The sequence below is a fragment of the Drosophila obscura genome, unplaced genomic scaffold (genome assembly GCF_018151105.1).
Source record: "Drosophila obscura isolate BZ-5 IFL unplaced genomic scaffold, ASM1815110v1 contig_4, whole genome shotgun sequence".
In the NCBI taxonomy this organism is placed as follows: domain Eukaryota; kingdom Metazoa; phylum Arthropoda; class Insecta; order Diptera; family Drosophilidae; genus Drosophila; species Drosophila obscura.
This window is the reverse complement of record NW_024542828.1, coordinates 4,480,699-4,503,488: the sequence shown is the minus strand read 5'-3', so window position 1 is coordinate 4,503,488 and position 22,790 is coordinate 4,480,699. Positions and strand designations below refer to the sequence as shown.

General features: G+C 43.9%; 3 protein-coding genes across 7 annotated transcripts in view; 1 reads left to right on the top strand and 2 right to left on the bottom strand.

The window, feature by feature from the left end:
* Positions 1 to 20,251, top strand: part of LOC111072104 (zinc finger protein rotund) — a 34,984-nt gene extending 14,733 nt beyond the window's left edge. For 2 of the 4 annotated variants that reach the window (XM_041595013.1, XM_041595014.1), the window contains exons 5-8: positions 1,744 to 1,794; positions 1,910 to 2,217; positions 17,362 to 18,445; positions 18,521 to 20,251. In XM_041595013.1, the coding sequence (XP_041450947.1) occupies positions 1,744 to 1,794; positions 1,910 to 2,217; positions 17,362 to 18,445; positions 18,521 to 18,837 (1,760 nt within the window). In that variant the 3' untranslated portion in view covers positions 18,838 to 20,251. Of the gene's footprint in view, positions 1 to 1,743; positions 1,795 to 1,909; positions 2,218 to 11,848; positions 12,076 to 16,344; positions 17,217 to 17,361; positions 18,446 to 18,520 lie in introns of those variants that run through there. The other 2 variants (XM_022363781.2, XM_022363771.2) reach the window with 2 other exon arrangements.
* LOC111072131 (GTPase-activating protein RacGAP84C) lies at positions 5,494 to 7,826 on the bottom strand. 2 transcript variants are annotated; one of them, XR_002607567.2, is made up of 4 exons: positions 7,297 to 7,826; positions 6,437 to 7,238; positions 6,284 to 6,377; positions 5,494 to 6,019 (listed from the first exon to the last, which is right to left on the bottom strand). XR_002607567.2 is itself a non-coding variant. In XM_022363809.2 (3 exons), exons 1-3 carry the CDS (start codon positions 7,593 to 7,595, stop codon positions 6,354 to 6,356), a joined length of 1,125 nt encoding a protein of 374 aa, XP_022219501.1. In that variant the 5' UTR covers positions 7,596 to 7,826; the 3' UTR covers positions 6,283 to 6,353. The 2 variants fall into 2 exon arrangements, 1 of the variants encoding a protein (XP_022219501.1); XM_022363809.2 differs by lacking the exon at positions 5,494 to 6,019 and having other exon boundaries at positions 6,283 to 6,377.
* On the bottom strand, positions 20,132 to 22,328 carry LOC111072123 (modular serine protease-like). The gene is made up of 4 exons (XM_022363790.2): positions 22,163 to 22,328; positions 21,669 to 21,966; positions 20,589 to 21,602; positions 20,132 to 20,534 (listed from the first exon to the last, which is right to left on the bottom strand). The coding sequence occupies exons 1-4, from the start codon at positions 22,215 to 22,217 to the stop codon at positions 20,243 to 20,245; spliced, it is 1,659 nt and encodes a 552-aa protein (XP_022219482.1). The 5' UTR covers positions 22,218 to 22,328; the 3' UTR covers positions 20,132 to 20,242.
* Between the last annotated feature and the right edge of the window lie 462 nt (positions 22,329 to 22,790).

Genomic DNA, 22,790 nt, shown 5'->3' with positions numbered 1-22,790 from the left:
CATCGAACGATAATCACGAATTTGCACAGGGCCTCCGATCTCAATGGAGGCAGATTCAGATCGCGGCGCGCGAACCAGAGATCTCCACCAGATACCGATCTACTCGTAAGCCCCACTCAAAGATACTCTCCTACTCGTACTCGTACTCCCACTCCTACTCGTACTCGTACTGAATGCTGAAAAGGGGCAAGAATGCAAAAGTTAAATTGGAAAACGCGTGCGGGCCACCGTCCCCGTCACCGTCGCGGAACAACAAAAGCCTCCAAAGACAATGTACTCCCACGGAGTATCCAAAGCAGCCCAAAAATTGACCTTTAACAGCAGTTGTTGCTGCTGCTGCTGCTGATGCCGCAAGATGCTTACAAGATGTTTACATAAATTCCTAAAATGCAAACAGCATTTTAGTTGTTGCTGCTGCGGCTGCTCCTTCTTCTGTTGCTGCTGCTGCAACATTGACAGCAACACGCTCCCGTTTGGCGACTGGAGATCGGAGACTGTGGCCCATAGGCTGGAGTAGGCTAGGAAGCTGGTGGCTGGACCCCCGAGTGCTTGTTGGCGTTGACGTTGGCGGCAATGATCTCAGGCCGATAATGTCAACGCTAGGCAATTGGCCAATAAGGTTGTTGTTGCTGCTGCCTCTGCTTCAGCTGCTGCTGCTGCAACTGCGATAAGCATCAGGCCACATTGTTACCATCGATGTAGATGTACTCGGATCTGTGTGCGATTTTGTAGCAGTCTCTCGAGTTCGAGCTCTCTCTCTCCCTTCTCTCTCTTCCACTCCTTTGGAACAAATTAAACAAAAAGGCAACTTTTACTAGTACTTTGATGGTCCATGGGTCTACCCCATATATCTGTTGCTCATATTGCCACTGGTCTTTCATTTGAAATGCCGCAAATGGTTGGCGCCACTTGGCCAGCTCTTGTAATTGTAATTAACACAACTTTTATAGGGCGGAGGCAGGCCGGTGAAAGGATATACAATATTGTTTGTATTTATATGCCAGGCAATTATCTGCAAATGTTTTATTAGAGATATGTTTTTGACATAGCTGCTGGGGCGCCACAAGTGGGGAATTATCAAAAGAATTTCCTCATTAAGCATTGAGCAGAGCTGGCAATTATGTTCATAACCAGTAGATGATTGCCCTAAATCCTGCTTAACCCTTGCACAGACAAACTCATTAACAGACTCACACAATTTTTGCACGCAAATGGCCTAAGCAAGCCATTCATCCAGCGGCGCCCCCAGGCAGTCAGTCGAGAGCAAAAAAAAAAATTCTAAAACTCGTGCAAATGTGAAACTATTTTCACATAATTCCTCACCGTAGCAACAGCAGCAGCAACAGCAGCACAGTCCAGCGATTTCCCAGTGGCAATCAGTGGGGCCAACTAATGTCTCAGTTTAATTAGAGGAAAAAGCAGGCAACGGACAACGAACAACGAACAACGGAAAACGAGTAGCCAGATAGCCAGGAGACGCCATAGCAGAGAGGATGATGATGTGGTGGCAGTGTGGTCAGGTGGCGACATGGTCAACGTGAGTGAACGTTAACGTTTGCGGCAACATCAGACTCGACTCTGACTCCGACTCCGACTCAGACTCGCACTGAACTGAAGCATAGCCAAGACTTGATGGACAACCATGGGGCAGCATTAGACGGCGCCACATGGCTGACACACACAACTCGTCGCAAGTCACAAGTCGCAAGTCCAAGTAAATCAACAACTCAATTGCCTTTGCAGGTCACTTTCTGGATGACAATCGTCTGGAGCATCATGCGGTGGCCGGACAAGGTGAGTTACATGTCGCAGTCATCCAATAAGGAGGGGAGATGACTCATCTTTGGGATGGTATTAGCTCTGGATCACATTTCACTTGTAACCTCTCCTTTCTGCTGTCCTGTTGCAGGTGGCCTGGGTCTGGGAAGTGCCGCCAATGGCGGTGCGGGTGGTGGTGCCTCTGGCGGTGGCAACTCGAGCCTTGGCGCCCCTTCGCATCATGGGAATCATGTGAGCGCCGCAGCCGCTGCTGCTGCCCATCATCACAGCTCCGCTGTGGCAGCTGCCTCGGCGGCAGCCTCTCTGCTCGTCGTGCCCCAGCCCATCAATGCCAGCAAAATGGGCGGCGGACCGGGCGGTGTCGGTGCAGGGACTGTCGGTGGACATGCTCCAGGCGGCGGCAGTGGACGCAAGTATCAGTGCAAAATGTGCCCACAGGTGAGTCGATAAACGATTGTCCCGATTCCAATTTACGCCGCCCCTCGGTTGTTGCTGTTCGTATCTTAAGGGTAGTGGCTGCAACAGTTAAATTATGCTGATGCCGCTGGCAACCAATGCGTTGGTTGCATGAATCCTGGCCCAGTTAACCGGGGAGACGGCGTCGCATTCGCGGCCTCAGAGGACACTCCAGCGAGACACACCAGCTTTTGTTTACAATTTTCCAGTTGATTAATTCTCCGGGAAAAGTGTCGAATTTCAATGGTTTGGGATGGATAGCAGAGCCCTTTCTCTCATATCGAATTCCACTTTTTCTCACATTCATTCACGGCTCACATGCCCCACGCACTCTGTGGCATGACACTCAAGCCAGCACCAGAACCACAGCCAGAGCCAGGGCCAGGGCCCATGGCCAGGGAGCAGAACAGCTGCAGTTGCCTCGTAAAATGTCAATTATGCATCGGATCGGCCCTCTGCATGTGTTGATTGCTGCTAATTGAGCTTATTGTTTTTTAACGGTTATTTGTGGCAGGACACTCGGCGGCCAAGGCAGGTGCCAGCTGTCACAGGTGGTAATGAAATCTCTGGTAGAGAGTCAGCGATATGCGTGGGACACAGCCTTGGGTGGGCTGAAGATCCGATGAGAGATCACACAAAGACCGTTTGAGTAATTAAATTTTATAAAATTACACAAAAATTCAATTCTGTATTCAATTATGCAATAAAAGAAACTTTCTCTTCATGCCAAAAGGCGAAACAGTAACAAAACAAAAAGCTGCATTGTAGTTACAGTTTTGTTGTGCAGCACAACAGCAGCAGCAGCAGCAGCATTGACGCCGTAGGAATTTTTGGACGAATGATGTGTCCGGCCAGATATGCCACACCCACAATACCCACAAATTGCGGTGCGGAGCTAACAGCATTTGCAGCGCTGATGAGCGTTGCTCACACACACATATATACATACATATATAGAAGAGGAAGAGAGGTGCCCATATAGGTGGTGAGGTGTTCATTTGTGCGAGACAAAGTGAAATAGCAGCATGCCTAAAAGTATGCTACATTCCCAACTTTTTTTCTTCTGCCTGTTGGCTGCCTGCATGCGTTTGTGTATGTGTGTGGGAGCTGTCATTGCGTGCTTGTGTAAGTGTGTGTCAATTTTGTATTTCCTTTTGGCACACATACTACTGTGCGTGAGTGTGTGGGATGCACTACAGAAAATTAGTGCGTTTCTACGCTCAAAAGCGGCTGCTGCTACTTTTTTAATTACCCACACTTTCAATTTTTTCTGATCCTGCCACTGCCACTGACGCTGACGCTGTTGCTGCTCCTATAGCTGGACCTTGGCAGTCAGGCATCGGCCTCGTACCCCAGTCCCTGCCTCAATTGGAATTACTACACTTGGCACTCTCATCCGCACATTGGGATGGCCGAACAAAAACCAGCATCAGCAGCAGCATTCAGCTCTTCGTTTTTTTATGCTTTTCCCTGGCACTGGCCACATACTCGTATTCCGTATGTACCCCGCTCCACGCTCATGTGTGAGTGAGAGCCAGCCTATCATGTTAGTGTGTGCTCTGCTCGGCCACTTTCTTTGCATCTTTTTTTTCTGTCGAATGGAAAAAAACGATGGGAAGGGGTAGCCTTGCGCTGCTATTCTCCACCTCTTCTTGCTGTTGGAGCTGGCCGAAAAATTATGTTCACCATTTTTTGGGCGCATGTCAGGAGGGGTCTTCATTTTGTATGTTCTTTTGCATAGCAGCGGGAAGCATGAGGAAAATAAATTATTTTAAAATTATTTGTTTAATAAAAATTGGATCAGAATAAAGATTGAACACAGAAAAGGCTGAAATACTTTAATTAAAAACAGAATGGAAAGAGAGGGAAAACTGTGGAGAAACGAATGATTAAATGGGTTTCAAAGTGTTGGGAATTTCATTTAGAAAAAGAACTTTGCAATGCCAAAACATTATGCATAAATTCCACACTCTATACCTTTGATCTTTGAATTACATTAGCCATTCAACCTAAGTCCTTTAGCATTAAAATTAATCATGTACTTGCCACTAACTCTTTTTTTTTTTGTAGCAAAATATTTGTCTTGTGAACAAAAACAAAAATAACTATTTGGTTAAAAAAAAAGGGCGCTGTATATGGACCGCATGCCGCGCCCACTTGTTTCGGTCGACCGCCACACGGTTTACATAAAATTATAGAACACGCCTAGCAAAGGGGGCAGCAAAAAAAAAACGGCAGAATTAACTGAAATAAGCATAAAAGTATGCAACGCTTTTTGCACCATGTTATTATTAGCGCAACGCCACTCATGTGTCTCTATGTGTGTGTGAGAGAGCGAGACTCTCGCTCCCTTTTGCACACACACACACACGCATAGTACGCTTTTATTATTTTTAACGTGAATTTTTTAGTTTTATTTGACATTTGCATTTACTTTTTTTCCACCATTCTTCTTTCCTGCACTTTCAACATTTCCTCTGTGTGTGTGTCCAGTCACTAACACAATTACACGAGTGGTCAGCTAAAGGAACCAAAGCTGGGATGGTGTGCTGGTTGGGGGGGGTGCCGGGTGCTGGGCAAGGGCTCACACTATCAATTAGTGAATTACATGCGAAACAACGAGCGTAAAATGCTCTCGACCCAACACACACAACGCGGAAAAAGTGCTGAGAAAATAGAAAAATTGCGAAAAATTTGTTGCGCATACCAAAGCACACCCACACATACATAGACAGAGCAGCACACACACATGCGATTCCTGTACATGCATATAGGTATGTACATATATGTATGTATATACCAGTACAATTGCGGCGGCTTGTGTCTGTTATTCCCCTCATTTAATTAACAATAAAAATAGGCTAAAAAAGTCTAAAAAATAAAGTAAAAACTGCCTGCGAATTATGCATGCACACGCACACACACTTGCATACATATATTGCAATCATGCCATTTGTTAAACAATTTCCAACAAGCGCCCCCAAGTAGGCAACGCTTCTGTTGCTGTTGCAGCAGCAGCAGCACACACGCATGCATGGGACACATTCGCACACACATAGACTGGGGTCGGACTACGGCAGGCATTAAAATTTGATCCGATATAATACATGAATTATGTAAACTATTTTTATTTTTGTTTTGCTTATTTATTTTTCAGCTTTTTTCGTTTTTTATTATTTTATTTTTATTTTTGCGCTACACTTTTCTGCCACGGTATTGGTGCACGCTGCAGTTGCAGTTGCCCCTGACTGGGTGTATCAGTGTGTGCGTTTGCGTGTGTGTGGCATTAGCATTTGGTTAACGTTAACAACGTGGCAGATGGAACAACTGCAACTGCAGCCCCGTTTTTAGCGGTTAGCAACAGAATCGCATTGCACTCTGTCGCCGTCTCGCTTTAGGTTTATTTTTGATATTATTATACATTCTTTTTTACCCCTGTATACGCGTATAGTGGTGTGCGTGAGTGTGTACTATATAAGTGTGCGTATGGGTCTATTTATGCACTCCTCCAACGCATTCGAGTGCTTTGTTTTGCTTTGCTTGTTTTTTGCATTTAATGGCCACACACACAAATTTTTTACCAGCACTCAGCAAATTGTTTTTAAAACGCCAAACTAACTTTTTTCTTACCGCCTTCAGTTCTTTCAATATAGAATCGGTGGTCCATTCACCCAACGCTGGCATAATATTTTTCTTTGTGTTTTGGTTTACGCTTCACATAAACATAAATACTCGCATGGCCAAATGGAAATTATTAATTTTGTACTTCGCTTCACGGTTTTTCCTATGGGTTGGGGAATTAATCAACATTCAGCTAAAAAAGTTGAAATTCAATTTAAAATTTTAATAAATGTTTCAATATTCCAAATATATTGTCGAAAGATTACCAAGCTTTGGGCCATGCTATATTATTTATATCTGGTGGAAATGATTTCCAGCTGTTTTTATTTTATTTGCCAAAAAAAACTTTAAAATTTAAATTTTAAATTTACATTTTAAACGTCAATTCAGATGATATCTAGCAATTGTAATCAAATGAAATAGTTACCTTTAATCTTCCAATGATGAACGAACTTAACTCGATAAAATAAACAAATAAAAAATAAACAAAACATGATTCATCTGATTGTGGAGAGATTTACCTGCAATATGGAAGCACATTATTAAAATGCATACAAGTGCAGACTTATAGTCTTCTTACCATAGATCTAAAATAGGTTTTAACAGTGCTCCAGCGCCTGTGGCCATGATGATCCCATTGCCTGTGCCCATACCGATCATCGTCCGGGTAATCGCTGGACAAAGGTGCAGGTTGCACCTCCAGAAACTGAACCCAAAACACATGCGGCAGCAGGAGCAGCTCCTTCAGTACCTTTGTCCAGGTTGTGATATTCTCGACCGTCAAGTCGAGATCCCCGAACAGAGTTGGGGCCAATATTAGGGCCAGATTGTTGATGGACATTCGGGCATTCGGACTATCTGCCACACGCTTCCAGTGCAGCATGAGGTAGGCCAGCGTGTCACGGTGAGCCTGCTGTAGCATCTGAATTACACGATAGACATGCTCCTCCACGTCTGACGGATTGCTGTGGCTGGTGGCCCTCTCAAAGTCGCGCCTGTGGTAAATGGGTATCAGGGGATGCACCAGACGGCGGAGGAACTCCTTGATGCAGCAGCACAGGGTGTTTGTGTCCCTGCTACCCAGATGCGGTGTCCACTTGCCACGCAGCAGCTTCTGCCGCAACTGCTTGCACTTCTCCCGCGTCGAGGACAGCCGATAGAGTCCCTCCTGCTGCAGTCCACGCTCCTCGATCTCCGTCACACAATGGACTATCAAAGCCGGCACCATGGGCGCCACCGTGGGTGCATAATCACTGAGGCTTCCACGCTTACTGCTCATCTGCGGCTGGGGAATACAGTTGATTGTCAACTGGCGAGAGCAGCCGATGTGGCAGCGCAGCGGACAAGCCCGGCAACGCAAGCTGGCCGTTCCAAAGCCAATCCTAAGCAAGGCACAATGAGATCAGAATCCCTCTATTAGAACGACGACGGGTGACTCACCTTTTCTCGCAGTGCACACAATTCCCCACGTGGAAGTAATTGTTCTTCACCTTGAAGTTATGCTCACGCAGCAAACCGGAGTGCGACTGGGAGCAGGTTGTGTAGCAGTCGTCGATGCCATCTCTGGACACTCCATCGCCGGTACTCGGGTTCATATCAATGCCATTGTCTAGGGTATCAATGGACTGAGATCTATACATGCGAAAATGTTCGCTTAGATCATGGTAGGAGCTAAACTCCCTCAACATTCCCACTCTGCTCTGCATGGCTTGACGGTCGGGCACCAAATGAAGTAGCATTAAAAGTCCCACAAAATCTATTTTGAATCCAGCTGTTTTTTTTGTTGGTCAGTTGCAGTTACCCTCCCTCCCTCCGCCTTGAGTCAGCGACTGAAAGTTTTTGCGTTTCGTTTTTAGCTTCTGAGAATTTTAGCTCCGCTCCGAATTGTTTATTTAGACGTTGCTACATGGCCAGGGGCTACTGTAATGGATATGTTTTCTATAAACAAACATTCGTTTGGCGTATGATCGTTACTTGAGTGCGCCTTTACTGGAATTTTCCAATGTTTTATCAGTTCTAATTGCAGCATTGCCTACTGCTTAAAAGCTGATATGTTTCATATTTTATACAGAAAATGCCACTGATAGCGGTTTGGATTTTTTAAAAAGCCACCACGCGAAAGCTACCAAATGAAGTACAGATTCCTAGTTCGTTTAAACTATTTACGCCATAAAAGAACCAACTTTCACCTCTTTCCTGATTCAATGTCACGCTACAAATTGGAAAATCCACAAAAAAAATCAAGGGAAACTCCTGAACAAAAAAAAACAATTTTGCTAAAGTATCAATGAATTCTAAGCGCCCTGAAAATGGCTTAATGGCAACGCTAAATGGATGAAAAATTCATGGAAAAACGTTTTGCGGCCACCAGACAGGGAAAACAACCAAGAAAAATATTGTACGAAAAAAATGGAGTGAAGTTCATGGGAACCAGAGCGCGGAATTTGCACGACGAATATAGTCAGAAAGCAAATATGTTGAAACTCAAAAACAAAACTAGAAATAGAAAAATGTCAGGACACAAAGCAATGGCTCAATTGAAGCCTGGCAATGGGAATGGGAGTCTGATCTTCATGTTAAGATAATGTTTAATGATACTGTTCCCCCCAGCTATTCAGATCTTTGGGAGTACGTAGATGGGAGGCATTCAGAGTAGAAAGACAGCCTGCAAAACGGAATATAATTGTTCAGTTTTTCGCTTTTTTGACTACCCTGCCAGGGTGAAATTAACGAACAGGGCGGGGAATTTGATTTTTATATTTTTTGTAGTCGTTTTTTAGGCGTCAGCTGCTGCAGCGACGCCGCTTCCCTGTCGGTGTGACTGCGTCAAGGGGCTGGGTGTGGGCTGCGAGAGTGATGACTGGAGTGGAGTGTGGGAGCATGAGGAGTGGTTGCCACATTGAATTCGTAGTTATTAATGCGTATTGAAATGCACATGTGAGTGTGAGTGAGAGTGTTGCTCTCTATCTGTGAGTGAGAGTGTATATCCATCTCTCTGTCTCTCTTTTGTGAGGGGTATTCATAATTGCACTTGTGTGAGTGTGTGTGTGTACTATCTATGTATGCGAGTGACTGTTTTGTTTGTATTCAAAGTCCACAAATGCCAGTCACGCATCGCAATAAGCCCATGCAGTCAGCCCTAGCCCCTGTGTATAGGCCCAAAAACTCCCTCCCCCCCACCAAGCCTTCTTCTGACCAAAATGTACTTTTTTTTGTACTTTTTCTACCCATGACCATCTATGTGTGTGTGTACAAACTGTGTGTATGTATGACTGTCCACTGCGTTGCTTATTCAAAAAACAAAACAGCATAAAAAATGTTTGGACATGCAACAAAACATGTGCAAAAAAATAGAAGCAAAGCCGAGTGAAAAACGAGTGGTTAAAAAATGGCATCAAAGCACGTTGACAGTGTTGCCACGTGGTGATAATTAATTTTTCACACACGCCAGAGTTGACTTTTGAGCGATCAAAACTGTTTCTGAGCAGCTGCTGCTGCTACAAAACTATTCAATTCCAAAACTTTGTGGGCAGGGATAGACTGCAAAAAATGGTTTAACTATATAGAATATTTCAGAAAAAAATCTTCAAGGAAAGACTAAAATAATAAACTAAAAATCATTGTTAAACAATTTATTAAGAAAGAAGGATCTTCATATGGAAAATCTGTAATAATTATTCCTATAACATCACAAAAATTGCTCACTTAATTCAAGATCCTTTTTCAACAACCTTCTGCCACAATTGGCACATTGTTTAACCCAATTTTACAATTTATAATAAATTATATTTTTCAATGGCAACTCTGCAATTTTTTGCAAGATTCTCTTGCCCCATCGGCAAGAGAGACACATGCAACGGCAACGACAACAGCAAAGGCAAAAAAAAAGGAGACCTTAAAAAAAAGAATCTAAAAGCGAAAATACAACAGCAAATGCAACAAAAGCAGCAACACCACTCATCCCTGCAAAGGGGCTGCGCGGGATTGGGGAAATGTCAGGAAAAAAAAATGATTGTGTTTTGCGAATGTGGTGGGGGGCGGGGGTCGAAATGCACAAAGCATCCTTGCAGTACGTGCAAGCGGGATGGCATGAACTAAAGGAAAAAATTTATTTCCTGTGGCAAGAAAAAAAAAGTGTAGAAAAAAGAAAGCGGAGAGAGAGAGGGACGAACTGAGAAAAAAATGCACAGCGAATGGAAATGGAAAAAATTCTGGAAAAAATGTGCAAAGTGAGAGAGAAAGAGAGCAGGTGGAGTGGGATGGAGTGGGGTGGAGTGGGGTGGAGTGGGATGGCTAGCTGAGAAGAAGTTGAGGCAAGGTTGCAATGCGAAAAAAAGAACTTAGGAATAGCAGCAGCAGCAACGTCGGCGACGTCAGACACAAGCGTCGAGTCGACGTCAGCAGAAGGGGCAGAGTGAGCTTGAGAGTGTGGGTTGGTTGCATGGGTGGGTGGATGGGTGGATGAGTGGGTGGTTGAATGCTCGATGTGAGGTGGTTGCTGTTGGCAGTTAAGCCAACGCGGTGGCTTAGGTCAGGGCGGAGGCTGCCTGAGGTGTGTGCTCGTGTGTGCGATGGCTGCTGCCTCCTTTCCTTTCCTTTTTATTCTGTTCTGTTCTGTTTCCTTTTTTATTTTTTTGTATTTGCATTTGCTCTCAAGTTGTTTTGGGGCATTCCTTTTTCCCCAGACTGATTGAGTGCTGGAAAGCGCAACCACAGAAATGAGGCACGAGCTCGCATCCACGGGCAGACAGCTCTGCCTACTTATTGGGGGCACGTTTTTGATTAATTTGCTACCAAATGGTTTACAATTTATTGCTTCGAAAATAATTCTGTTAATTGTTGACCAGCGCTTAAAAAATTAACAAACAAAAATTGGCAAAAACAAAAACCAAAACACAATTTTCAAAGTCAAAAATTTTCGCTCTCTCTCTCTCTGTTTGGGCCTCTCCATCTCGCTCTGTTCACTCTCCTCTCGCTCTCAATAAAAAAAGCAAGCGCTCGCATCAAAGTCGAACAAAACAAAATGCAAAAAACCAGTGGGTGGAGTGGAGGGGGGTGGGCAGACAGGATATTTGGGGCGGCAAAGGCTAACAGCGAAAAAATTTTCCCCCTGCATTTGTATGAGTGTACTGGCATGTCGGTGTCTCTCTCTTTCTCTCTCTCTCTCACTCACTCACTGTCTCTCTCTTTGTGTGTGTGTGTGTGTGCGTGGGTTTGTCGCCGGCGCAAAAATTCCCCTTTTTTATTTTTTTACACAATTTTTTTCCGCGTTTTTTAGAGCCCCCCTCTACACCCCATTCCTCCTTTTTTGGGTTTGGGTCAATGTTGGCGCTCTGCTGTTGCTGCTGTTGCTTTGGCAGGTGGCTGCGCTGCCGGCTTCGCAGCATTTGAATAGCGCCAGCAGTGGCGCTGGCTTCGACGCCGGCGCCTGCCGCCGCCTATGCAACCAAAACTTTTTTTTTGCCTCTGTGTGCGTGTGGCGTACTTTTTTCGGTTTTTTTTTTTTTTTTCGCTTAGTTTGTTGTTGTTGCTGGCGCTGCTGCTGCTGCTACTGCTGCGGCCGCCACTTTTTTTTTACCGCTTGATTGTGTTTGTGTGCGAGTGGGGTTTTTCCCCATGATGCTGCCTGCCCCCTTCCCCTTCCTTCTCTGCTCTTGTTGTTGTCTGTGTCGGCCGGCGGCGGCCTTTAGTAAGCCAGGCCGCCACACCACCCACCTTGCCACCCAACCACCCACACACACACACAGACACACATAGAGACTCTGCTGCCGCTGCTGCTGCGTTTTGAAATTCTGCATTGGTGTTGGTGCGCGTTTTGTCTGTCTGCCTTCTGCGGCCTGTCGATGCTTTGGCCAGCAGCTCTCTGCCGCCTCGCTTTGCATCTCTCCATCTGTATGTGTGCCTGTGTGTGTGTGTGTGTGAGTGCTGGTGCTGGCGCCCCCCAAAAATATATTGTTTCAGATTTTTTCATCATCGCTTTAGTTGAGTTTTTACATTGGTGACGGATCGTGCTCTCGGCTCCGGCACGCGCTGCCTGCTCCAAAAACCGCTCGGCCGCTCGCTAAAGCTCGTCCTAAAGACCCGTCCAAAGGCGCGCCAACAACATTTCATTCAGTCTGCTGTTAGTTTTTTCTGTGTGCGCAACATGTTCCTTGAGACCGAGACACGGCCGAGACCGAGACACCGACAACACCGACACCGAGCCCGTCAATGACAACAGTAACCACTACAAGCGCTTTCCACGGCAAAACGTCTTCGGACCCCGTCCCCGTACTCCTTTTACCGCCTGCTCGCGGCAGCATTAAGAAAAAGTAGCAGCAAAAGAAAAAGTGGAGGCAGCAGCAGCAAGCCGCAAAGAAAGAAAGCAACTCAAAAACAACAACAACAACAATAGCAGCAAGGGAAAGACGATTTTTTTCTTGACTTGGTTTCGGTTTCCGTTTCCGGTGGGACGTGTGCGCGCTTTTAGACATTTTCCGGCTTTTGCCTTCTGCTCTGCTCTCTCACTCTCTTGCGCGCGCTCTTGCCTTGCCATTCGATTTCTTTGCAGTGTGTGTTTATTTATTGTTTGGCCAAGAAAAAATATCAAACGCGAGTTTGGGTGTGGGTATGTGTTTCTCCTTGCCTGTATGTGTGTGTGTGTCTTAAGGATACGCGAGTTTTTCTAACGCAATGCGTCCTTGTCTTGGTCGTTGGCATCGTCGTCGTCGTCACGTGCAGACACTAAGAAGAAAGTCAAGCAGCCAGCAGCTGGCTTTGTTTTGCTTGCCACACTCGGTATATATATGAGTGTGTGTGTGTGTGTGTGTGTAGCTGGCGGGCTTTTCATATAAATAATAAATGTACTTCGCCGGTCGGTCTCCCTGTCTGTGCCCTGTGTGTCTGTGTTTGTACAGCATATCAGCTGTTTCTTGTGTTCAATATCAAGGTCAGGATAAATCTCAAACAACCAGTGCCGCTGCCGGTACGTGGAAACAGCAGCATTTCTCAAACATTTAATTTACTGAAGAAATTTAAAGTAAACTTGTGGCATAGATATCAGTGAGCTTTGGGAATTATAACTTCAATAATTGCTAAAATAATGGAGCTCTTCAGAAACTTCTTGCGAGATTAATTTCTATATTTATTTGACGATTTTTTGATACTTTTAAATTGATTTTAAATACTAGTTACGTGTCTTCTACTCTGGTGTAGAAGAAATTCTGCATAGAAGTATTATAAATTCAAACTAAAGAAATTCAATATTTCGGTACCATTTGCATATTATTTAACTACTTTTATATTTAGTTTACAGTCATTTTGCTCTTGTTTAAGTTTAATGTATCAATGCTTGTCGTACAAAATCGAGTTTACATTTTATTGATCCCCAAGGAAGTTCTCTTTTGTGGCTTATTATGATTGCTATCTAATTTAAAAGTTCACTGTAAGTTCTTTGAGCTCCAAAGCTCGCTGACTTGTCACCATTGCCCAACTCAAATGCCGTGCAAACATCCAACCCCGTTAGCTTGTCCCTAACCCAAAACTCTTATGGGGTATAATCCCATAAGCTCGTTGACCAAATATTGTTCTAGTTGACTTCACTAACTCGAGACCCGAATTATCTGGCTCTCCTGGCAGATCCAATCAACTTGAAACTAATTGGGCAGCACCAAACACCTGATTCCGGAGCTGGTCCATGGGCCTGATTTTGGGGCATTCGATTCGATATTTGATATGCTGAGAAGATCTTTTTGGAGCCCACCGCAAGAGCCGAGCTGTGAAATGGCCATAAACTGATTGGCTGCCCAGAGAATGAGCCGTTAGTGAAACCCTTTTGGCCAGCTGTTCGCAATTCCCCGTTCTGCCTTCTTTTCTGAATTCGATGCTCTGGCTGGCTGCGTTCGAGTGATCAGTTAATCAAAGACTAGCGCAGCGTGCACATCGTTTACGCGGATAATCGGAGGAGAGGAGCCACGGGCGTACGCTTCTAATAGGCTGCAAAATATAATTTTTAATTAAGAGACAACACGGAATATTAATTGCATATTTTAAGTGATGTGAAATTAATTAATGATTAGTGCAAACAGGCAGACAAAACAAACTCCAATGGCGAATGTGAAATTAAATATCATTAAAATGCATAAGAAACCAGTGATGTAAAAAAGGATACTGGACACTAACAAAAAAAAAAAAAATTGAAATATAAAACTATATCGCATAACATCAAGCCAATGCATTTTTCATCAACAGCCTGCAAAAAGTTGCATAAAAAGTGTGAAAAAAAGCGAAAATATCCTAGTGCTGCCGGTGGACACAACTTAATAGAAAAACCTAAAGAGTAGTGTGAAAAATGCATTAATCAGAATTAAACAAAAACCAGAAACAGGAACAAAAAAAATTATGAATAATAAAAGAGCGCGCAAATTTTTTACATATTTTTCAATTAATAACATCCAACGCAATGTGTATGGGGAATATGCATGACGACGAAGAGCCCAAGTGAAAATATTGCCAAACCGCTAAATGTTAATTAGTTAAAAGCCTCAAACTACGCATTAACACAGCCCTGATGACCCCAAAGACCCCACAGACCCCAAACTTCAACCCGAAAGGAACTCAAACCCGAACCTAAACCCCAAAACTCAAACCCCAATGCAAATGCAAACACAGACACAGACAGAGAGCATCATAATTTCCCCAGTTTCATGCATTTTTTCCTTTTTTATTTTTGTGATTTTTATGTAGTTTTTTTTGGGTTTAGGCCTGGGTTACATTATGTATATGCAATCCGCTTATATACTTACCCACACGCTGACTGTTTGCTCAGCCAGCTATATAAATTAAATGGTCGTGTCGTAAAAAAAGTCAATATTTAGCTAACCAATAAAAGAGGAAAGAAATCGCAGTCCAGTCCAGAGAGAGGGTCCAGAGAAAGTATGGGAAATAGATTATATATGAGTGTTTTTGGATGGAAATTGAATGAAAAATGTATTACCTAATAGCCATATATCATTGCGTTAAAAGCCACTGCTATTGATACATATTACAATCATCAAATCGTTAGAAAGCACTGCGAACATTTAATAATACAAACAAAAAATCCCCATAAAATATAGCCATTAATTAATGTGAGGAATTTAACGAAAAGAATATTCATTAAAATTCTGTTCACATTTCACATATTTCACACAGAGGGACGGGAATCCGCTCCTCCACTTATTGTCATGTCAATTAAATCTCAGAGAACCTCTCAACTCTTGCATTTCAATTCCATAAATAATTTGTTAATCATGCATTAACACTTGTAATAATTAAATGTGTCCGCCCTCCAAACTGTATGTCAAATGCCAAAGCTGTTGACAAATCTAGTTTTTTGCTTCTATCATTTTTTGAAATATGCTAAATCTAACCCACAAAAATCACCGTTCAAGGTCAATGTTGGGCATGGACATGGCACAAAAAAATCCCATCTACAAAATCAATCTAAACGCAACAAAAAACCAAACAAAAAAAATTCGACTACATGGGAATAAAAACAAATAAAATACTCCACAAATAAATGAATAATTTGTCGCGTTTAGAACTAGAGACTCTCAAATTGGAGCAATGCAAATGAAAAAACAAAAACAGCGCATCCATTGAGGACTTTCACCTGGAAAAATACACAGGATGTCTGCGGCATGTCTGCGCCTGAATGTGCCGCGAGAGAGAGCGCCGCCAGCGTTTATACAAATATATAGAAAAAAATCTAATCGAAGGCAGCACAAAAACATGAAAAAATGCATAGAAAATAGAAAAGTGGAAGAGCGGTAAAGCGCGTGCTAAAAAGTCAAATACAAGTCAAATTCGTGTGGAAAAAATACTTCCGCCTCGCCAAAAGCGTTGCGGGAAAAAAAATATGTGAACAGGCATAGCAATTGAAAATGCGAAATAAAAAGTGAGCTTGGCGAAAAAAATAGCGTTAGATTTAGGAAAACAAAAGCAAAGACAAAAAGTCCTTTCCGGCTGCGCGGTGCAGCCAGTCGAGACCAAAGCGTTTTTGTGGTCTCGTCTCACAGGTTTTCCACAGCTCCTCTTCTTTTTTCCTCTTTCTGTTATTTTCCCTTTATTTAATATTGGCTTTGGCAGTTGTGGCAGAATGTCAACAGAGAGTTAAAAGATATTCAACATTTTCACGCTTCGCTTTCTTGTAAAAACTTTAGCTTTGACATTGTTCAAAATTTCAGGAATATTTAGGGATCTATCGAAATGTTTGAAAGAATATAAAAGGGAATGTTTCAGGATTAAAAAGTTGTTAGGCATTTTTTTTTGAGAGGATCAAACCCCTTTTGTGTTGAAAATCTATTTTTTTTAACATTACTGTTCTATATTTGAACTGAAAAGAACAGAAATAAATCCCAGTCAAGTGTTTTTCCACCTTAAAAAAAAAAAAAAAAAATCGTGAAAAATCTTCGATATCACGCATACGCCAAGTGTTTCAACTGACTAAAGTGAAATATATTTTTGCAGATATCATAAGTGCTTAGACAATTAAAAATCAATAATAAATCAACCAAAAAAAAGAAAAAAAAAAAAGAAGTGATTAAATAAAAAGTGAAATGGAAGGACGTCTAATAGAATATCGGCCCATTGGAGGGGGCCTCGATTACCACCACAATTCTCCGCTAATTGGGGAGATACCACCCGCTGGTGGAGATTACTCCCACGCGGTTCACAGATCCATTGATCATCTGCGAAACAGTTTAAACGAGCGAGGGGCCCTGGGGCCACTTAGTGTCTTCTCCAATACGGCCGATTTAAGGAGCTCCGTTCTCAGCTATAGCCAACAGCCACACCAGCCGCACCATCAACCGCCACCACAGCAGCAGCAACAGCAGCAGCACCTGCAACAACACCAGCAGCAACAGCATCAATACCACCTGAGCGGTGGTGGAGTGGAGCCACTGGAGCAGCAGCCAAAGCCAAGCATAACCACTCTGGAGAGCAGTGGTGTGCCCTCCTCCGACAGCCAGAAGCACGTGAACGATGCCGTCGTGAGCAGCAGCAGTGGCGGCGGCAGCTCCACCTCCACCGGAAATACTCCCACGGGCTCCACACGTGGTCGCAAGTCACGCATCTATCCCAATCCCAATCAACACATCATCGTGACAAGCAATAGTGTGGACAATGGCGGCATACGGATGCAGAATGCCACAATCAATGAGAGGAATGGTCAGAACACAGGCGCAGTGCCAGTGTCAGGAGTGGCAGGAGCAGCAGGAGTTCCACCTGCCATAAGCGTAGGAGGAGTTGTGCCCACAGCTGCGGCTCCTGGTAATGGCATCTCCTCCTCCACCAGTTCGCCGCACCATATGACGCAATTGGATGTGAAGGATACGAAGGTGATGGGAGGGAATTAAATATAAACTTTTGAATAGGGTTTATCTATCATTAAGAATTCAGGCTCTTCAGCAAACAGCAACAACATTCCCTGCCCCCCACTTTCATTTCCCCGAAACTTACCAAACTTTTCCCTGACTTTTGCAGATCTTCAGCTCGAAGGCGGATCTGCAGCTGCACACCCAGATTCATATGCGGGAGGCCAAGCCGTACAAGTGCACCCAGTGCTCGAAGGCCTTTGCCAACTCGTCGTATCTGTCGCAGCACACGCGAATCCATTTGGGCATCAAGCCGTACCGCTGCGAGATCTGTCAGCGAAAGTTCACCCAATTGTCGCACCTGCAGCAGCACATACGGACCCACACGGGCGACAAGCCGTACAAGTGCCGCCATCCTGGCTGCCAGAAGGCCTTCTCCCAGCTCTCGAATCTGCAGTCGCACTCGCGCTGCCATCAGACGGACAAGCCGTTCAAGTGCAACTCCTGCTACAAGTGCTTCTCAGACGAGCCCTCGCTGCTGGAGCACATACCCAAGCACAAGGAGTCCAAGCATCTGAAGACGCACATCTGCCAGTACTGCGGCAAGTCGTACACCCAGGAGACCTACCTGACGAAGCACATGCAGAAGCATGCGGAGCGCACGGACAAGCGGCCACCGATTGCGCCGGGCAGTGCAGCAGCCATTGCTGCCGCTGCTGCTGCCGCCGCCGCGGGCAGTTCTGGGGCGGGACCTACTGGTCCGCCGACGGCCAGCAATCCTGCCCAGCACCAGCGCAATAATCTGGGACTGCCACCGGTTTCGATAGCTCCAAGCGAGAGCAGCTACTGGCCAAAGGTGAGTCCTGATTCGGCTGCCGCTGCCAATGCCATGGAAGTGATGCACCAGCAGCAGCAGCAACAGCAGCAGCAACAACAGCAACAGCAGCAGCAGCAACAACAACAGCAACAGCAGCAGCAGCAACAACAGCAGCAGCAACATCAGACGCATCACCATCATCCGCAGCACGGAGTTCCACCGCAGCAACATGTCCCGCCACAACAACAACAGCAGCAACAGCAACAGCCCCCGCATCATCATCATCCGCAGCAGCAGCAGCAACAGCCACCGCCGCAGCACAGCATGGAGGGGCACTATGTCCAGCCGACGGCACCAAACAGTGCCCAAAGCAATGGCCATGGACCAGAGTTGCAGCCACATCATCGCATGCCCGATCCGGTGAGGGAGGATATAGGTAAGTGCCACAGTCTTATTAATGGGGAGTTCTTGACATCATTCCATCATACTTTGTCTATTTTGTTGCAAACAGTATCCACACCCAGTGCTGTGGGTCCATATGATGCCGCTTCCCTAACGAAAACCACCAGCAATTCGGCCTTTACGCCGATCAACTCAATGCCGCCGCACTTGAACTCGCTGAGCCACCATCCGATGGCACAGCGACCCTATCTCTACGATGCCATCAGTTTCCCCAATAAGAATGTCAACCAGAACAATGCGAATGCATTCCCCAATCAGCTGATCTCGCTGCATCAGATCCGCAACTATGCGCACCAGCCGGCGGGTCTGATGGCTGGGGAGCATCTGTTGGGCGTGAGTGTGGGTCCGGGCAAGGAGAAAGGGTAGCTAGGGTCCTACTTTTAAGTTTGGTAAATTATCCACACACATTGCTATAAATATAGTAACTAATTGTATCATTTGACGAGGCGTGCATTCCTGTACAGTATTAATTTGTAGCTAGAGTCTTAGCGCCTAAGCGACATCTACATAAATTTTATATTGGGCTTAAGTTTATATCGGGCATAAGCACACACTGTAAATGGCCAACGATACGTATTCTTATTTGAATAACACCGTCCATACCTAAGTTCTGACTCTAAAATATATGCATAAATGGATTCTGAATCTTTTAAAACATCCAAAACTTAGTTCTCTTTCCCCACAGACAGACCTCGTCGCTTGCAGAACATGTAAATATATATATTGAAGAATTGATGGATAAAGCAAAAATGTATTTATATTCGAATGCACAAAAGGATCTCGCAGTCTTGAATCAAATATGAAAGCAACTGCAAACTAAAACCGATATATATGTACATATATATATATATATAGAACCTAAAGTGGATACTTATTCCAAAACGTAATTTACATTCATATTACTATACATATACATACCATATATATATATTTGTTTAGGTCTATCCGTGTATTGAATACAGAAAGATTTCTGAAAGAAAACTAAGTACGAGTAAATAAGAGCACACACAGAATTTCATGAAAATCAAATGTGTTTACAACTATAGATGGAACTATGCGATAGATACAAAAAACAAAAAAAACAAAAGAAACAAAACTATTTTGAAATAACTAATACATTTTCTAATTATATGTTGGCAATTGCAAAAAGAAAATAGAAAAGATGTTGTAATACTTTTTGGAAAGACTGAAGTGATCAAAATTAAAGAAAAAGAAAGAAAACCACAAACCACATAGATGCGAAGAGAAAAGAACATTTTAAAGAGAGATTTTTTACAGCAGTTACTAAGCAAACTGAATGTGTCCTATAAAATTTCATACTAAATGGCAGAGAAACAAAACTAAAACAAAATAAACTAAATCTAAAATACGAGTATAGCAACATCAAATGTAATGTATTATTAATTAAAGTAATTGTAATTTAAATTTAAATTTAACAAAAACAAATAACCTATAATAGTTAGTGTTTAAACTCCAGAATGCAATCTCAATGTAATGAACGGAATCCAGGCAGCAGCAAAATGAATAGCAAATTGAAATCGGAACATTAATTAAAAAGAAACATTAAACATTTTTGGTGGCATTTCGATCGGTGAATAGTGAATGATGAACGGTGAACGATGGCCCGATGAATAGCCCAATGCAAATGCCCCATACATACATACAATATACGAGTATAATTGTCAATAGTAGATGTGTGTGTGTGTTTCCTTCAGTTGAATGTACATTGATTTCTGATTAACCACGAAAACGCAAACCATAATAAAGTGAATTAAATGTTTCCCCTCTCTTGGCACTCGGCTATATAATTTCGTATAGGTTCCATGAACGCACTGATGTGATACCTGGCCGTATCGCTGGCCAAAATCTCTGTAAGTTCGTATCGATTGGATTTCTCATTGACGATCGGCACCCCCTTTGGATATTGACTGAAATCTTCAGTTGTCTGCCATTTGTCGGGCGTATCACTGGTCAGGCAAATGGGGCGCAATCGTACACTAAACTCCAGGGGTTGGATCAACTGCACTAACGCCAGGGCAGAAACCGTGTCCCCATCTCTGCGCCTGAAAGATCAGAAAGTTAGAAATTTGCTAAGGCAAAAGGTTTTTATGTCCTACTCGATGTTGTGTATATAGGAGACGTTGTGCAGTTTGTAGCCAATATCCTCGCCGGACCTGAAAGCAGTATTCCCATAGACCTCGCCCTCGGCCACCGTATAGAGCACTGGCTCTGTGGCTGGAGCACCCTTTATCGGTTTATTTGTAAAGCAGTCCACCGATGTAATCACTACGTAGTGTGACAAAATGGTCGCCACGCATCGGTACTCAAACATAGGCTCATTGCCGCACTGAAAAATGCTAACCATCCATGGGGAGGTTGTGTGCTCCTGTCCCTGGTCCTTCAGTTTCCACTCACCACAGATGGGTTCGCATTTGGGCAGCTCCTGCTCCACAAGCCAACGACCATTGCCCAGACACACTTGAACACCGGACTTTTCATTCGCCTCATGGCCAGAGGCGCAGCCAACCACCATTCGGGTGTCCATCGGCAGCACGGACTGATCACAGTCAATCAGGCGTCCTTGGTGGGTGCACTGCCTCTCGTGCAGGATATTGCCGATGTTTTGGCACTGCGGAACGCATTTGGCCAGCTCGTATCGCCAAGTCTCGCCATCGCAAATATTCTTCGGCTCCCCAATTAGGACATGGCCGTGGGAACACCTGAGCGTCACAACGGACTGGTCGCGCACCGTCGCATTGCTGCAGTAGGTGGTGCTGCCCACATAGTTCTCCGCAATCAGGGCTCCCGATAGATCCTCTAGCTTGCAGTGCTTCACCTCCCAGATCTGTGGTGAAGCACTCTGCTCATCGTCATCTCTTGTGGTTGGATCTTGATCCATCTTATGGAGGCATATGGCAGGCAGCTCATCAGAGGCATCATAGCAATCTGGTATGTGATTGCACAAGGCAGCATCAGTGATGCAGCCGCCATAGAGGCATCTGAATGCTGGATACGGACAGTCGATGGTGGAACACAGAGTGCTATTCTCATCATTGCCATCCCTGCAATCGACCTGGCCATCACACACCTGACTCCAGTCCAAGCACTTCTCCTTGCAATTGAATTTGTCTCTGAAATCATTCAGATTTAGACTTTATCTAATCCCACAATATCCCCATCCCCAGATCCTGACTCACTCGCATTCTCCCTCTAAATCGTTGTATAGGTCTTCGAACACGTCTTCGTTCTCCACGCACTCAAATAGATTTTCATCACTGGAATCCCAGCAATCAATGTTTTTGTCACATTTTCTCGTTATATCCAAACAGCCGCCGTAGGTACAACGAAATAATTTCTCATCATTGCATGTTCTATTATAACACAACTCGAAACTTTCGTCTCTTTTATCCAGGCAGTCTATAATTCCATTGCATATCTGAGTGTCCTGAACGGGTTTATTTGTTTTGCTGGGGCATTCAAACGCAAGGGTCAATCCTTGAAGAATTTAATTAAAAACAAATAAAATGAAGAAAATATAATTGCAATCTTTTTCTTAAAACTCTATTAAAATCGCAGAATACAGCCATATGTACATATACATATATGTACATATGACAGCTGCCATTAACCACATAATGATAACCTTTCGTATTCAAGAGCACATTTCAAGATATAGTCGCAAACACTTTACCATATTCCACCCTACATAGCAGGCATATAAATGCCAAAATGTTCAGCAATATCATAGCAGATCACTCAGATATCGTTGCTTTATCTAAAATAAATAGATATACTGTACAGTAACAATGGAGCGCGAATATTATTGTACCGATCACAACGGGAGCTTAAACTGTACTGATAAGAGCCATCTTATGCGCGACTTGGACTGGAATCATCGGGGACAAAAACCTGATAAGCGTATAGCATAATCGGAATCTACGAACAAATTATAAGAATTTTTTTGTTTGTCTAAAATCAATTCTTTGCTCCCGCTGAGAAGCATGAAGATTTCAGGCTGTAGTATATTTTAGTACTTTAAGGAATTGAAGTATCAAAAAAAAAAGTACCACATTTTCCGATTATGTTGGGCTAAATTCTGATGCATCTTTTTACAACAAATTGTATGCATATTTATACACGTACTCGAAGAGTTAACGGGTATATTGTATTTGTGGTAGAAGTGGATGTGTTAAACGCAGAGAAGGAAACGTTTCCGACCCCATAAAGTATATATATTTTTGATCAGCACCAATAGCCGAATCGATATTGTGATGTCAGTCTTTCCAGTCCGTCTTTCCGTCCGTCTTGTTTGTCGCCCA

What these genes read in the sequence shown, in the direction of transcription:
- LOC111072123 (XM_022363790.2), bottom strand. Translation starts at nt 22,217, where the DNA reads ATGATATTGCTGAACATTTTGGCATTTATATGCCTGCTATGTAGGGTG. An exon ending in GCTATGTAGGGTGGAATATG is followed by an intron (nt 21,967 to 22,162) that starts GTAAAGTGTTTG and finishes AAATTCTTCAAG; the next exon opens with GATTGACCCTTGCGTTTGAA. An exon ending in TCCTATATACACAACATCGA is followed by an intron (nt 20,535 to 20,588) that starts GTAGGACATAAA and finishes CTGATCTTTCAG; the next exon opens with GCGCAGAGATGGGGACACGG.
- LOC111072131 (XM_022363809.2), bottom strand. Translation starts at nt 7,595, where the DNA reads ATGCTACTTCATTTGGTGCCCGACCGTCAAGCCATGCAGAGCAGAGTG. An exon ending in TGTGTGCACTGCGAGAAAAG is followed by an intron (nt 7,239 to 7,296) that starts GTGAGTCACCCG and finishes TGCCTTGCTTAG; the next exon opens with GATTGGCTTTGGAACGGCCA. An exon ending in AAACCTATTTTAGATCTATG is followed by an intron (nt 6,378 to 6,436) that starts GTAAGAAGACTA and finishes TCCATATTGCAG; the next exon opens with GTAAATCTCTCCACAATCAG.